Source organism: Moschus berezovskii, chromosome 11, assembly GCF_049115385.1.
Source record: "Moschus berezovskii isolate FMDL1 chromosome 11, NW_MosBer_1.0, whole genome shotgun sequence".
Classification (NCBI taxonomy): Eukaryota; Metazoa; Chordata; class Mammalia; order Artiodactyla; family Moschidae; genus Moschus; species Moschus berezovskii.
This window is the reverse complement of record NC_142470.1, coordinates 40,418,292-40,431,554: the sequence shown is the minus strand read 5'-3', so window position 1 is coordinate 40,431,554 and position 13,263 is coordinate 40,418,292. Positions and strand designations below refer to the sequence as shown.

The following is a 13,263-nucleotide window of genomic DNA, read 5'->3' as shown; positions in this document are numbered from 1 at the left end:
TATTTTATTCTTATTCTACCTCAGCACGTCAGTAACACTGAAGTACTCTATCTAAAACTATACATACCTACCTACAGATAAAATGTGATGACATCCAGTTATTTCAATAAACATCCAATTATGTAATCACAGAAAACTGATCGTTAATGATTCAAGAAAAATTCTTAGGAGCTCAGTACTCACTATTTTATACAGGAGACATGCATAATTTTCAGCCCACTTGCTCAACATTTTAAGACTCAAACAAAGATGATGAAGAAAGGGAAAGATACAACAGGCAAAAAAGAAGTTGGCTACTTTTAAGGTAGCAACTAAAATTAATACCTGTTAAAAGAGTCTTTATAGGTTCAATTCAATCTCTAAGCCTCTCTGCTTTCCCCTTACTTGAATTAATCACTAACTCACTCATAAATTAAAATCTATTGACGAAAATCTAAGTAGTCCATGACATTCAGGAGGAATTACAAAGATTTTCCAAAGACAGTGAAAGTTTTCAGAACTACATGCTCAATTAACAAGAAAATGAACCAAATCACTCCAAACTCCTATTTATTTGAGTTAATCAATACTCCATAAGGCACAATTGAGGTACAGGCTTGACCCTTTGGAACCAGTGCTATACTCAGCAGACCAACACAATCCTAAAAGTTGAGAAGCCACTGTCATGACAAATTATGCCCTGAAATGGTATTAAGAGGACGGCAGAAAAAAGAGCCAAGAGTGAACCAGAAAATAAATACTAAAAAGGAAACTGGAAAGAAGAGGGAAATAATGACCTGGAAGGAAAAAATATCCTATGTAAGTTTAAAATATTTTTGAAAGATAAAGAAAAACTAACTTTCAAGAAAATAAATTTAAAAGCTAAAAGAGAATTTCCCAAATTCTGACTGTAGTTCAAGAAAAAAAAAGGCGGGGGCGGGGGGGGGGCGGAGAGGATGCATCACGGAGGTGAAAAGAACTATTTGGAAGTCAGATCATTCTCCTATACACTACATAAACAAGACTAGGTCTTTGGCCCTCAAAATGTATCTTTTATAAATACAGGTAAAATAACACTGGACAAAGATCTTCAAGATCTGGACCCTCAGGTAAAATACATCTATAAGAAAGCTGTATTAAACCACTAAAGCACAATTCATAACTCCAAAAGATTATGCCAAAAAAGAAAGAGCGACTGTACTATGAACGGCTCTGATAAAACTTGTTTCTGTAGCAGTCTGGAAAAACCTAAGTTTTGACTTTGAAGGCCAAATCGTTTCCAAGCTGCCTCCCAAGCTGGCAAGGAAAAACCTCCTCCACATATCAAAATCACTAATCATTTCTTAAGTTTGCTCCTAATCTGAATTTTAAGGGCACTAATAGGTGCACTTGGGGCTTCCCAGATGGCTCAGTGGTAAAAAATCCGCCTGCCAATGCAGAAGAGGGCTCGATCCCTGGGTTGGGAAGATTCTCCTGGAGAAGGTAATGGCAACCCCACTCCAGTATCCTTGCCCTGAAAATCCCATGAACAGAGGAGGTCGCAGAGTCCGACACGACTGAGCACACACACAATAGGTGCACTTAATCATTTGTCCTATTTTTTAAATAAAAGCTAACTTACTTGACTACTGTCACTTTCTTCCCCCACAATCACACTAAACTGATCTCGAGTTGCAGTCCACAGAATTTCTCTCTTCACTCACCCACCACGCTATTTTGAAATACTCAAATTCTACATACAAGATGAAATACAATACAATTAAAAGCTGCAAGACATTACTCAACGCCTAGCAATCAGTGTTCGAATAATCTTCGGACAACTGTTCAAAAACTTTTAGAAATAGCCTAACGACCAAATCACCTGTTCGGATATCTGATCTAGATGAAAAAGCACTGCAAACTTTTTCTACTCTGCATGCAATTCTGGATTACAAAGAGAAAACTCCACGGGCTAACCGGAGCTAGAGAACCGGTAGGGTAACAGGCTAAAAGGGCGTCGTTGATTTCTTGGCTACAGTGACAGAGGCGGGAGACACACCCCTAGCGTCGGTCGGAAACACTACAGCAGTGAGTTCTACCTAGGGATTAATGTGAGGGTAAGGAAAGACAAATTTAAATCGCCATGATTCAAAAACAACCAGCACCAGAGACACTTACGAAGGTAACAAAGAAAATGAGAAACCCTTGGCAGTCAGTAAGCACTAAAAACAAGTATCCCCGTTTATCACCATCCGAGCTACCCTGTGTTCATGAATCTACACCTTGGACCTTTCCGGTTCGCCACTGCAGAGAGAAAACCAGCAGCGAAGAAAAAAAAAAAAAAAAAGCCTCGTAAGGTTGCAAACAGCAGTGAAATAAACACTAACGGGAGAGGGGAGAAGAAAGTGGCAGGATTCCTGCCAAGACTCGCTGCTTCAAAATAGAGTGGGAGTGGGAGAGAGCGCGGCCCTGGAGAGAAAGTGGGTCTTATATAAAGAGCCATTCGCCACCTATGATTGCCGTAGGATTCCGGAATCTCCCCGAACTTGAGAGTGAGTCTGGGGGTGAGCGGGGGGCTCCACGTGGAGGAGGGTCCGGAGAGAGGGAAAGCGGGCCGATCTGGGGACAGTCCCGGGGGCACGGCCGGGGTGGCTGGGGGTCGAGGCCCGGGCGGAATCCCAGGGGCGCGGGGGAGGGGGCGGAGGGGCGCCCCGCGGAGGCCCGGGGGCGGGCGCGGGGGCCCCGCCGGGCCGTCAATCTGCCGCCCGTCGCCCCCGGGCCTTTCTCGGGTCTCTCGAATTTTCCACCGGGGGAAGCCGCCCGGGGGAGTCGGGGCTCGCCCCCGCCCCTGGAAGCGGCGGGCGGGGAGCGATGGTGCGTGGGGAAGCCGAGAGCTCACCATTTTGCTGGGCGGTCGGCGGCTCGCTCGCGCAGAGAAGAGTGTCGGCGCTCTGACGGGCTCCCGCAGGAAGCGGCGGCGGCGGCGGCGGCCCAGCTACGCTCGGCTGGGGCGGCTGCGGCCCTCGGGACGCCCGCGGGGGAAGGGGGGGCGCAGGCTGGGGGAGGGCAGGCGGCGCCGCGGGGAGCGCGCCGGCAGGGGTGAGGGGACACGCGGGAGCTGGCGGGGAGAAGAGAAATTAAGGTTGAGATTCAGAGACGAAGAGCGCGGGAGGAGACACGGCGAGAAGTGGGGAGAGACAGAGCAGGGAGGGAGGCGGGGGAGAAGGGGGCCAAGCGGCTCGGGAGCTGCAGCCTCGCACTCGTGCTCGCGCCCGCACCGGGGCCGTGACGGACTCACTGCAGTGGCTCGCACTGACCCGCAACCTCAAGGCACGAACGAGGGGGAGGGCAGGAGAGGGAGGGCAAAGCGGAGCGCAGCGGCGCGCGGGGCGGAGGGCGGGGGCGCGCGGAGCCGGCGGCGGGGGCGGGGCTTCCGCGAGCGCCGCACATCCGGGCACCCGCGCACCCGCTCGGCGGCGGCCGCGGCGGCGCTCTGGCGAGCTCTGGTTGGGGAGCGCGGAGCGCGCCGGCCGCCCCCTGCGTGCAGGGCGGGGGGAGCGCGGGGGCGGGGGCGCGGACGTCAGTGACGTCGCGTGGTGGAGCCCTTCCTGTCATGTGGCTGGAGACGGGCGGGGGTGGAGAGGCGGGAGGCTGAGCCGAGAGGGGGAAACGAGGAAATACGAGGGTTCCCTGTGAGGGAGGAAGTGCGAGGGGTGCGCGAGCCTGGGCAGAGGGGGCTTGGGCCGGGGAGTGAAAACCTCGTAGGGGAGGAGGAACAGGTGAGCGGCCTTAAGGTCGGAACACCCAGACTCTTCACCAAAAAGAGGCCACCCTCAGCCCTGGGGCTAGAGGGAATCAGTTTGCGCCTGAAGACAGGTATCTTTGCATCAGTGTGATGGCTTGGATGCCCTACAGAATGCATGTCGCATCTAGACACTTGTCACCCAGGTGCAGCGCCCGCAGGCCCCCACTGCTATATAGGTTGGCAGTCAGGAGCCGGGTTTGGGAAGACAGGAGGAGGCGTGCAGAGTAAACAGAACAGACGATAAAGGCTGCCGCGAAGCCCTTCGCTCTGGATTTTCCTGAAACCCTCCAGGCTACATTTTTGATGCGGCAGTGTTTTGGTGAAACGTTGAAAGACCGATTGCCCACTTATCCCTTTAGTAGGGCTGTATTCATTTTGGTGGTAATTACTGTTCTCAGAAAATTCGGACTACGGTGGGACGTGGAGTCCAGAAAAGCCTAAGGAGGAAAGAAGTTACGTTCAGGGAAAAAGAAAAAGCTGCCAGGAGAGGTGTGATTAGGGATAATGACGGAAGCATTTTGCAACAGTTTTAACCAGTTACTCCTTTTCAGCTCTTGATAATCTCGTGTTTGTGTGCGTGACAGAGAGATGTTGAGTGGTCAGAAACTACTAATGAACAGATTCTTTTCAATAGTTTTATTAAAAGCTATAGTATTTTTAAAGGCAATCTGCTAAAACTCCTTACATGGGTTTTATTCTTAGGCGCTAATCATTTTTCTATGTGAGAAACATTCATCATTTGTAATAGAAACAGTGATGTGCCCTAGAGATGTGCAACTCACCCTTCGTCCCCGCCTCTTCTTTAAAAACTACTTTGTTTCCGTTTCAGGGTAAATAAGGAAAAGTAACTTTGATGACAAGCTGTATCACATAGCGAATGTATGGAGGAAAGGCCAAGAAATGACCCTGTTTCTTCCACCGATTAATCTGTTAATAAGCCTTGACTTAGATATGTTGCTGTTTAGATTCTAATATGTATTCCAAAACAGAGGGAAATCCCTAAGGTAGATTGTCATTTATGTTTGCTAGGTATATTATTTTTAATTAGTTGTTCATCATAAAATTAACACAAGCTCACTTTTTAAAAGAACAGTATTTTTAAAATTCCTCCCCCTCAACTCTACCTCTTAGAGATCATCACTGTAACTGCATTTGTGTGTCCCTCGGATACATTTAGTGAAAATGAAATTATCGTTTTGACTGAGAAATACTGAGAAGGAATTGGAGCTATATGGGATGCAGTAGGTTAAAAGTGACCCATAATTTTGTCATGATTTGTACCAATGCAGACTAATCATCCAACAAATATCTATTGTGAACTTAAATCAGGAATTTAAGAGTTCAGAGCTGTGAAAGATTGGGTAGTCTTTGTGACTAACAAAAGCAAGAAACACAAGGCCAGTTCCCTTGTTTCTTGGCATCCTGCAAACTTACCAGAATTTACCACTTATATTCTCCCAGTTTTGTATATACTGCATAATATACAAACTGGTAGCATCTCTGACTCTGAAACAAATTATTCTGAATTCATTAAGAGACGTAAATCCAAAATGTACCTTTATCATCCAGGTTTTTCCCCTGAGGTCAAAATAGTATGGTAATCAGTCTTCTCTCTGTCATTTTTTACTAAGGGAACAGGTACCTAGTGGTCCTGCCAAAAACACACCAGGCAAAGGACATATCTAATAAGTGGATTATTATTTCCTAGAAAACTTAGCATCTAAAAGATGATTGTTGGGGAGTATTATGGAGGTAAGTTGGAGGGAGAGACTCTTAAGACAGAGATACCAGTTACAGGAATGGTAACAGCTAGCATGAGGTCATGAGAAATATCAGTAGTGGAGAAAAGGAAGGGATCAATAGGAAAAACATGGAGTAAAAGTGGACTGCTGCTGCTGCTAAGTCACTTCAATCGTGTCCAACTCTGTGTAACCCCACAGACGGAAGCCCACCAGGCTCCCCCTTCCCTGGATTCTGCAATTTAACCAACGTAGGGAATAAGAGGGGAAATAAAAGATGACCATTATAGCTTTAGCTTGATGATGAAAAATAGTGATATCGTTGAGAGAAACAGAGAAGTCTGGAGCAGTTTGATTGCTGAGTGGAAAGAGATGAGTTTGGATTTTAAAATGCTAAATTTGAGTTGCTGGTGAGATATCCTTGTGGAAGTACCCAAGGAGAAAGAAGCAGGAACTGCAGGGTAGAAAGGGAGAGAGATGTGGGAATCATCTCAAAAAAAGAAATCAAAATTGCAGTTTTCAAGTGTCCCCTTATTTAGTCACAAGAAAAAGAAAGGACCTCAAGATCATAATAAAGCTAAGTAGAAATTTTTTTTGAGGTTTTAAGAAAAAGAGTAATGTTTGCAGTCATATTTGACTGCACAACAGCTTTAGGCTTCAGTGTCTCTGCAATTATTTTTCTGAAGTTAGCTATGTCACAGGTAATTTTATCAAGGTCATTGTGATAGCCAGAAATCTGCCTGAAATGAAGGTCTGATTGTGTTCATTTCCTTATATGTCATATATAAGAGTGGTAGAAGAGCTGAATTACCATTTATATAGTTGTTTAAGACATTCCTGTGCAGTATTACCCCAAAATACGCACTGTTATTCATGATTATGTTGAATGACAATGTGGTCAACATAAAGTAAAATGGTTTAACTTTTATACTCATTTAACTTTATACTCATACATGGGAAGAAAATGCCAATTGAAAAAGAATCAAAACAACTTGTAAGTAATGTCTGTTCCATTTTAGTACACATCTGTTAACACAGAGGAAACATATACCTCCCCTCCTAAATAAAACCATACATGTCCCAGCTCAAGAAGCCAAGATTTAAGAATATTTTGTACCTTTCTGCCATCCAGTTTCATATAAAATTCTCTTTGCTGTGAGCACCGAGGTTGCATGGGGAAAAAATCGCTTTCCTTCCTAGAATCTCTTTTTATTCCAAGAAGAAAGCAGGGATGCCAGGTAGCCCCCTGCTCCGTGGTGTGGTTGAGGGAAGATTCCTTGGCATCTGAGTTGGCAGGGAAGTGGCTAGTTCCCTTCTTGCTAAGCAGCGAAGGTAGGAACCAAGGATTCCAAGTTCTATCTTGGAAACTCATTTCTCCATAGAAACAATTTTACAAAGAATTCTGTAAACAATGGCCTTCCTACAAAAGCCTACTTATAATGTAGCTGAAACTCTGTATTTGCTATTAAAAACACAATGATAGAAATCAATGCTCTTAAAATATATATAGTTTTATGAATTAATGAATTTGGGAGAAATGTGTACCAAGTGCTGGGTGGATGTTTTTTTTAAATTCTACACGTAACTATTTTTAAAACTACGGAATTGTATGCAACTTTTCAAATTAACGTAAGAGAATTAATAATATTGAGTCCGTTCAAAATAAAATCTGTAATTTACTTTTCAGATGAAACGCAGGTTAGAGATATTCCTTAATTAGGAATTTCCAAAACTTATTCAGTAAATTGGCTATATAAATTATTTTTGTATTATATACAGGACCAAAAAGGAAAGGGGGGGTGAAGGAACTTCCTGAGATTTATTCCTGAACCCTTAAATCCACATCTAATTCCATGTGTTGAAGGGAAAATTCACAGTGTTTTTGAAGGCAAGGTATTAACACCTTTTACATGATGAACTTTATTATAGTTCTAACTGATTATTTTTCTATATAAGTACATTAAATTGAGTAATTACCTGCATAAGTATAACAGTTGAAACCATGAGAGAAAAGTCAGAAATCAGCATAGAAGCAACAGGGCCAGACCAAGGGCAGAATCAAGGTAACATCTACATTTAAGTGGCTAAAAGAGAAAGTAATGATAGAAACAAAAACGAACGAGACAGAAGGGCAGGAGATCCAGCACAGATGCTCAGGAAGCCAAAGGATGGGTTTTCAGGAGAAAGGAGTGGTTCAGCAGTGTTGTCAAAGAGGACCAAGTCAGATGGAGTAGCACAGGCTGCTGGTTTACATTCATATTTATCCATTGAGATGTCTTAGAGTGTGTCTTAAAATAGTCTTTCTGAGTTAGAATTCTCATTTCTTTGGTCTCTTGCACATAAAAATAAGAACCAAGGAAAAGCTGTTAGTATTTACATTTTACTAGTTTACAAGAGTATTTACCTTATAGCATTTACCTAAACAGTAGTCATACACGACTGAGCGACTGAACTGAACTGAACTGAAACAGTATTTACACTAAGCATATCAGAAACAATGATTTAAACGAAAAACAGATATAACACTAGAGAAGACCTGTTTGTCACACTTGTTGACTCACATATATACTTACACACTCACAGTATCCACGTGCGCCTCACAGGAGACTGTGTGTAACACTCGAGTGAGACCCTAGTTCTAATCCTACCTCTGACTCCAGTCCACTTCTATGAATTATGAGTTTTCCATTTAAGAATTTTGGATAGTTGTTTAAACCTAAGTTTTTGCTGTGTAGTTTGGTAGCCTCCAGCCACTTGTGGCTGTTTACATTTAAATTAATTAAAATTTGAATAAAATTAAAATTCAGTTCTTCTGTCTCATTAGCTACATTTCAAGTGGTTGATAACTATATACCTCATGGCTACCATATTGACCACCACAAAAGTACTATTGAACAACTCTCTATTGAACAAGTCCTTTACCTGAGAATATGCATCACCAACCACTAACATATATTTGTTTGTTATGAGGGTAAGCAAATTTCAAATACAACAAGTTAATTGAAACTAGTTTAGATGCCGTTGGCATTTGAACAAACAAGTAATAGACACTAAAAAAACCAAAATGTATATTGGAACAAATGAGAATGGACGAATCTCAGGAAAAAAAAAACCCTGCATATGTGAATATATTAGAAAGAGAGACTGAAAAATAAAAACATTTAAAGGTTATTGTCAGTACTTCTACTAAAATGCATGTATTCTGTATTAAAATGTTTAATATAGCTTTTTCAACATCTAACTATATTGCAACATACTAAAAATATTTAATTTATAAAAATATTTTTAGCAACTGCATAGAATTAATAGTTAATATACTTTGTTTTCACTAAAGAGTTTTATTTTTTACTATAATCTGGTTTCTGTATTTTACCCACAGCATTAATATAGATTTCATGTAGCACTCAGGATACTATAGAGAAGTTTTAAAATGCAAAGAGAATGTGTAAGAGATAAAGTATTAAGCCTGTCATCTCACAAAGATTCCTAAGAGATCTTTAATAAATAAGGGATCAGTGTTTCAGTTTTATATTCCATCTAAAAATAACATTCCTCAGTGCTGAATCAGGAGTTTGAGCGTGCAGCAAACTGAATCCACTTCTTTCAATCATCAGGGGTTTTCTCAGGGAATTTTCAAGATAGACCTTGGCTTCCAAAGGAAAGGAAATGAATAAACTAGCTAGCAAAAAAAAAAAAAAAATATTGATTTGGCATAAAATATCCATTCATTGACTTAACTCATCTGATATATGAAAAGGTATGCACACCAGGATCAGACTAACCCCAAGAAAAGGGAACAATATTTTGTAGATTATAACTACAGGTACTAGGAATTAATTGTTTATAAGATGGCAGATCTCAGAGGTCCCTCTGACTTCTCTGGGGAGTGAAGAGGTAATGCAATGCCATTACAGTGCCATTAAGAGAAAGCCGTACCCTCATGATATGGTAAGCCATAAACTGGTGCTTAGCTTAGCCTGGCATTTCCTAGAAGGGTGTGTGCAGAGTGGGGAACACCGAAGCTCAGTATTAGGCATTTGTAAGAGATGGCTGGATGGCATCACCGACTCGATGGACATGGGTTTGGGTGAACTCTGGGAGTTGGTGATGGACAGGGAGGCCTGGCGTGCTGTGATTCATGGGGTCGCAAAGAGTCAGACACGACTGAGCGACTGAACTGAACTGAACTGAACTGAACTGAACCGGTCCTTCACTCCCATTGTTTCCACTAGAGGAAACTACTCTGATTGACTCACTTTTGAGGAAGCGTGGTTCTCTCTTGTCTGACTCTGGACACTGGGCAATCGTTTAATGACATAAATGGAAGAACTTAATTCTAAAGGGCCCTTGGAGGAAAACCACTGGATCAGTAACAAGGTTATGGAAAATGTTTTCCATACAGAAAATTACAAAACAGGAAAATGATCTGTAATTATGTCAGCAAGAGATAATCATTGTTTACATCTGGATGTGTATTCAATCTTTTTTCTATGTATATTTATATATGTGTATAATTGGGACCTACTGTCTTACAATTTTCTACTTAATACTTTGGAAATGTTTCTCCCATCTGTACATATTCTTCAAGAATACGATTTTCAGTTTATATGTGTTCAGTAGGAAATGACAATCCACTCCAGTATTCTTGCCTGGAGAATTCCATGGACACAGGAGCCTGGTAGGCTACAGTCCATGGGATCGCAAAGAGTCGAACACGACTGAACGACTTCACTTCACTTCACTTCAATGTTAATGTATGACATAATTTATTTAACTAAGAATCTCCTATAACTTAATTTTTATTTTGGTTGTTTTCAGTTTTTCCTATTACATTATATATTAAACACTTTTGTAAAATCTTTGTGCACATTTCTGATTTTTTTTTTGGATGCATTCATAATAGTGGAGTTATAGAACCAAAGGGTCTAAACATTTTTAAAGCCTTTATATTATATATATATAGAGAGAGAGACAGAGACAGAGAGACTCTGATTACTCTCAAGAAATTTTGTAGATTTCCCACCAGCAATGCACATTTCTCAACAGCAGTATAAACTGTGTATTGTTATTTCTTTTAAATGTAGGTTTTTTTTTAAACTGGCACCTCATCATAATTTGTGTTTCTTGGTTTACTAGTAATATTGAACATTTTTCTTAAATTTTGATCTTTTAACTCAACTGCTGTGAATATATTCCTATGACTTATGTGTTGATTGCTCACTTTCCTTGGGGAAATTGGTCATTTTCAGTGATTTATAAAAACTTTTTGTATATGAAGGATATAATCCCTTTATCATGTTTTGACTAGATTTGTGGCATTTTTAAAGATTATTTTCCCATTCTGAATATGGGAGGGAAATAACATCTGAATGATAATTTAAAAGTTAACACCTTTAATATATAAATATCTTCTAGTTAATTAAGAACTTTTTCATATAATTAATCTATCTCTCTCATGCAAAACATTATAAAGTGTATATTCAATGGTTAGATTGGAAGGCAGACTATCTAGTAAATTACCAACCACTCTTTACTTACAGAGAATAGGTTAATTAATGCTGACTTGACAGTAGCTACTTACTCTGTTTTCTATTGAATAGCAAATTCAATTCATTCAAAATTTTATTTGACCTTAACTTATCTCTCAATCATATTCTTCAATGAAGAGGAAAGTAGCATATGAAAATGTTGCATCAAAGACACATAATGAACTGTATATACAACCAAAAACTGAAATCTTCAGAAGCTGAAAACAACTGAAGATATCTTCTGAAAATGTCAATGATCTAGGGTCAACTGTATTATTTTGTTCTATGTATCAGTTGCACACATAGCCTATACAATGCATATGGTTATAAAATGTATGTGTACATGTATGTATATGTGAGATACACATTGCTTTATGTTTTTTCTCTATCAAATATACACACTACTCAAAACATTTTTTTAAAATTTATATCACATTTTTCTTTTTCTCCATGGTATCCTAAGTAAGATAAATGACAGAAGATTAAACCAACCTTTTATTTGTATATATAGGTAACTGCAACATAGTTCCTCTACATTTAGAATTCTATGAATACATGAAAACAATTTGCTTCAACAAAAGTAATATCATAACTAAATAAAGTCATAAGCCCAAGATCCATTCTGGGTAGTTAATTCTCATTCTGTTTTTCTGTTGGGATGAGTTCTTCCTTGTGAAATATTTTAAATTAGAAATATCTTTTTTAAAAAAAAAGAATTGTCTAGTTATACCAGTTTTTCTTGTAACGATTAAAATTATTATAGAAATTTGTTTTTGCGGGGCAAACTGGGAACCAAATTTGAATATTTCACTAGCATATTCTCTATAATGCTGTTCTTCCAGAAAATGTAGCAGTAACCAAAAGGCATATGTTAAAGAAATATACTTGTGCAAATAAAAACATAAAATATAATATTGTAAATTAATAATATTTTTAAAAATATTCAGTAAATGAACCATGCCAAGATTGTATCACTAAAATAAATGAGTATGCTTTTTAAAAAGTAATTTCCTCCTTTGAAAAGAATGTGTAAACATGTATGAGATACATAATATTTAGAATATTGTAAATAGAACTTGTTCTATAAAATTAGCAAATTGCACCAGTGCTAAAGTTCTCAAGGTCACAGCAGGAAATTGCAACGTAGATGCATTTTATGCATTTTGTCAGACTGGGGGAGTCAGATTGTATTTCTAAGAAGGTGTTTTCATTAAAAAGTTGTATTTTTTGAGTAAGGCAGAAATGTTTGGTAAATAAGTTTCATCCAGTGAATTCTGGGTTTTCTGTGATTATAAATGACTCAGTGGACAAAGACCCTGATGCTGAGAAGGATTGGGGTCAGGAGGAGAAGGGGACCACAGAGGATGAGATGGTTGGATGGCATCACCGACTCGATGGACACGGGTTTGGGTGAACTCTGGGAGTTGGTGATGGACAGGGAGGCCTGGTGTGCTGTGATTCATGGCGTCACAAAGAGTAGAACACGACTGAGTGACTGAACTGAACTGAACTGAAAGAGCATCTTCAGGTCATCATAAAATACTAACCACTCTGCGTGACAAATCAAAAGGAAGAGAAATGTTAGCATACAAGCAGACAACCTTTGCCCAGAAGCAATAGAGTTTCAGGGTCCATTCTACCTTAGACACAAATTTTGTCAATGATGATTGTGTTTAGTTAGTCTCAACTAGCTTTTTCCATTGTTTGTCTTAAATGGCTGCTCATATTAGTTCCGAGGCACCACTATAATTATTAATTACTTCTTCTAAGCAAAGACTCTCATTCACTATCAAAGCATTTATAATTAATAGGACTTGTATCCTTTTGCAGTGTCAGCATCAGTGACCTTAGACATACAGTTTGCCTGGAAACAAAAGGACTCTGCAAAGAGTAACGGGGAACAGTGAAGAGTGACATGATGAGGAACCAGTAGAGCCTCTGGTCCAAACAGTAACTGCACTCAGGTCCATCCAGAAATCCACATTCTAACTGTGCTCTCTCCGATCACCACTCCTCTTTTCTTGCTCCTACAAGAATCTCAAGCTCCGAACTTTGATATCCTCGGTTTACACTCTCTTCTAACCCACACTCAGTCCCTAGGGCCCCTTGTTTCCTTTTATAGGATTCTATAAAACACTAAAATTAGCGATTAGAATGTATCCACCCAAGAGCCAAAGGATGGTGTTATTTGCAGAAAGCAGGTTACAGAAAGTAATTGACTGCAATGTCTAAA

At 40.3% G+C, this 13,263-nt stretch overlaps 1 protein-coding gene across 1 annotated transcript in view; it reads right to left on the bottom strand.

Annotated features, from left to right (window-relative positions):
- The window catches only part of PPP3R1 (protein phosphatase 3 regulatory subunit B, alpha), a 64,356-nt gene extending 60,988 nt beyond the window's left edge, over positions 1-3,368 (bottom strand). Inside the window, exon 1 of the mRNA XM_055399200.2 lies at positions 2,858-3,368. Coding sequence (XP_055255175.1) covers positions 2,858-2,860 — 3 coding nt within the window. The 5' untranslated portion in view covers positions 2,861-3,368. The remainder of the gene's footprint in view (positions 1-2,857) is intronic.
- Positions 3,369-13,263: the final 9,895 nt, after the last annotated feature.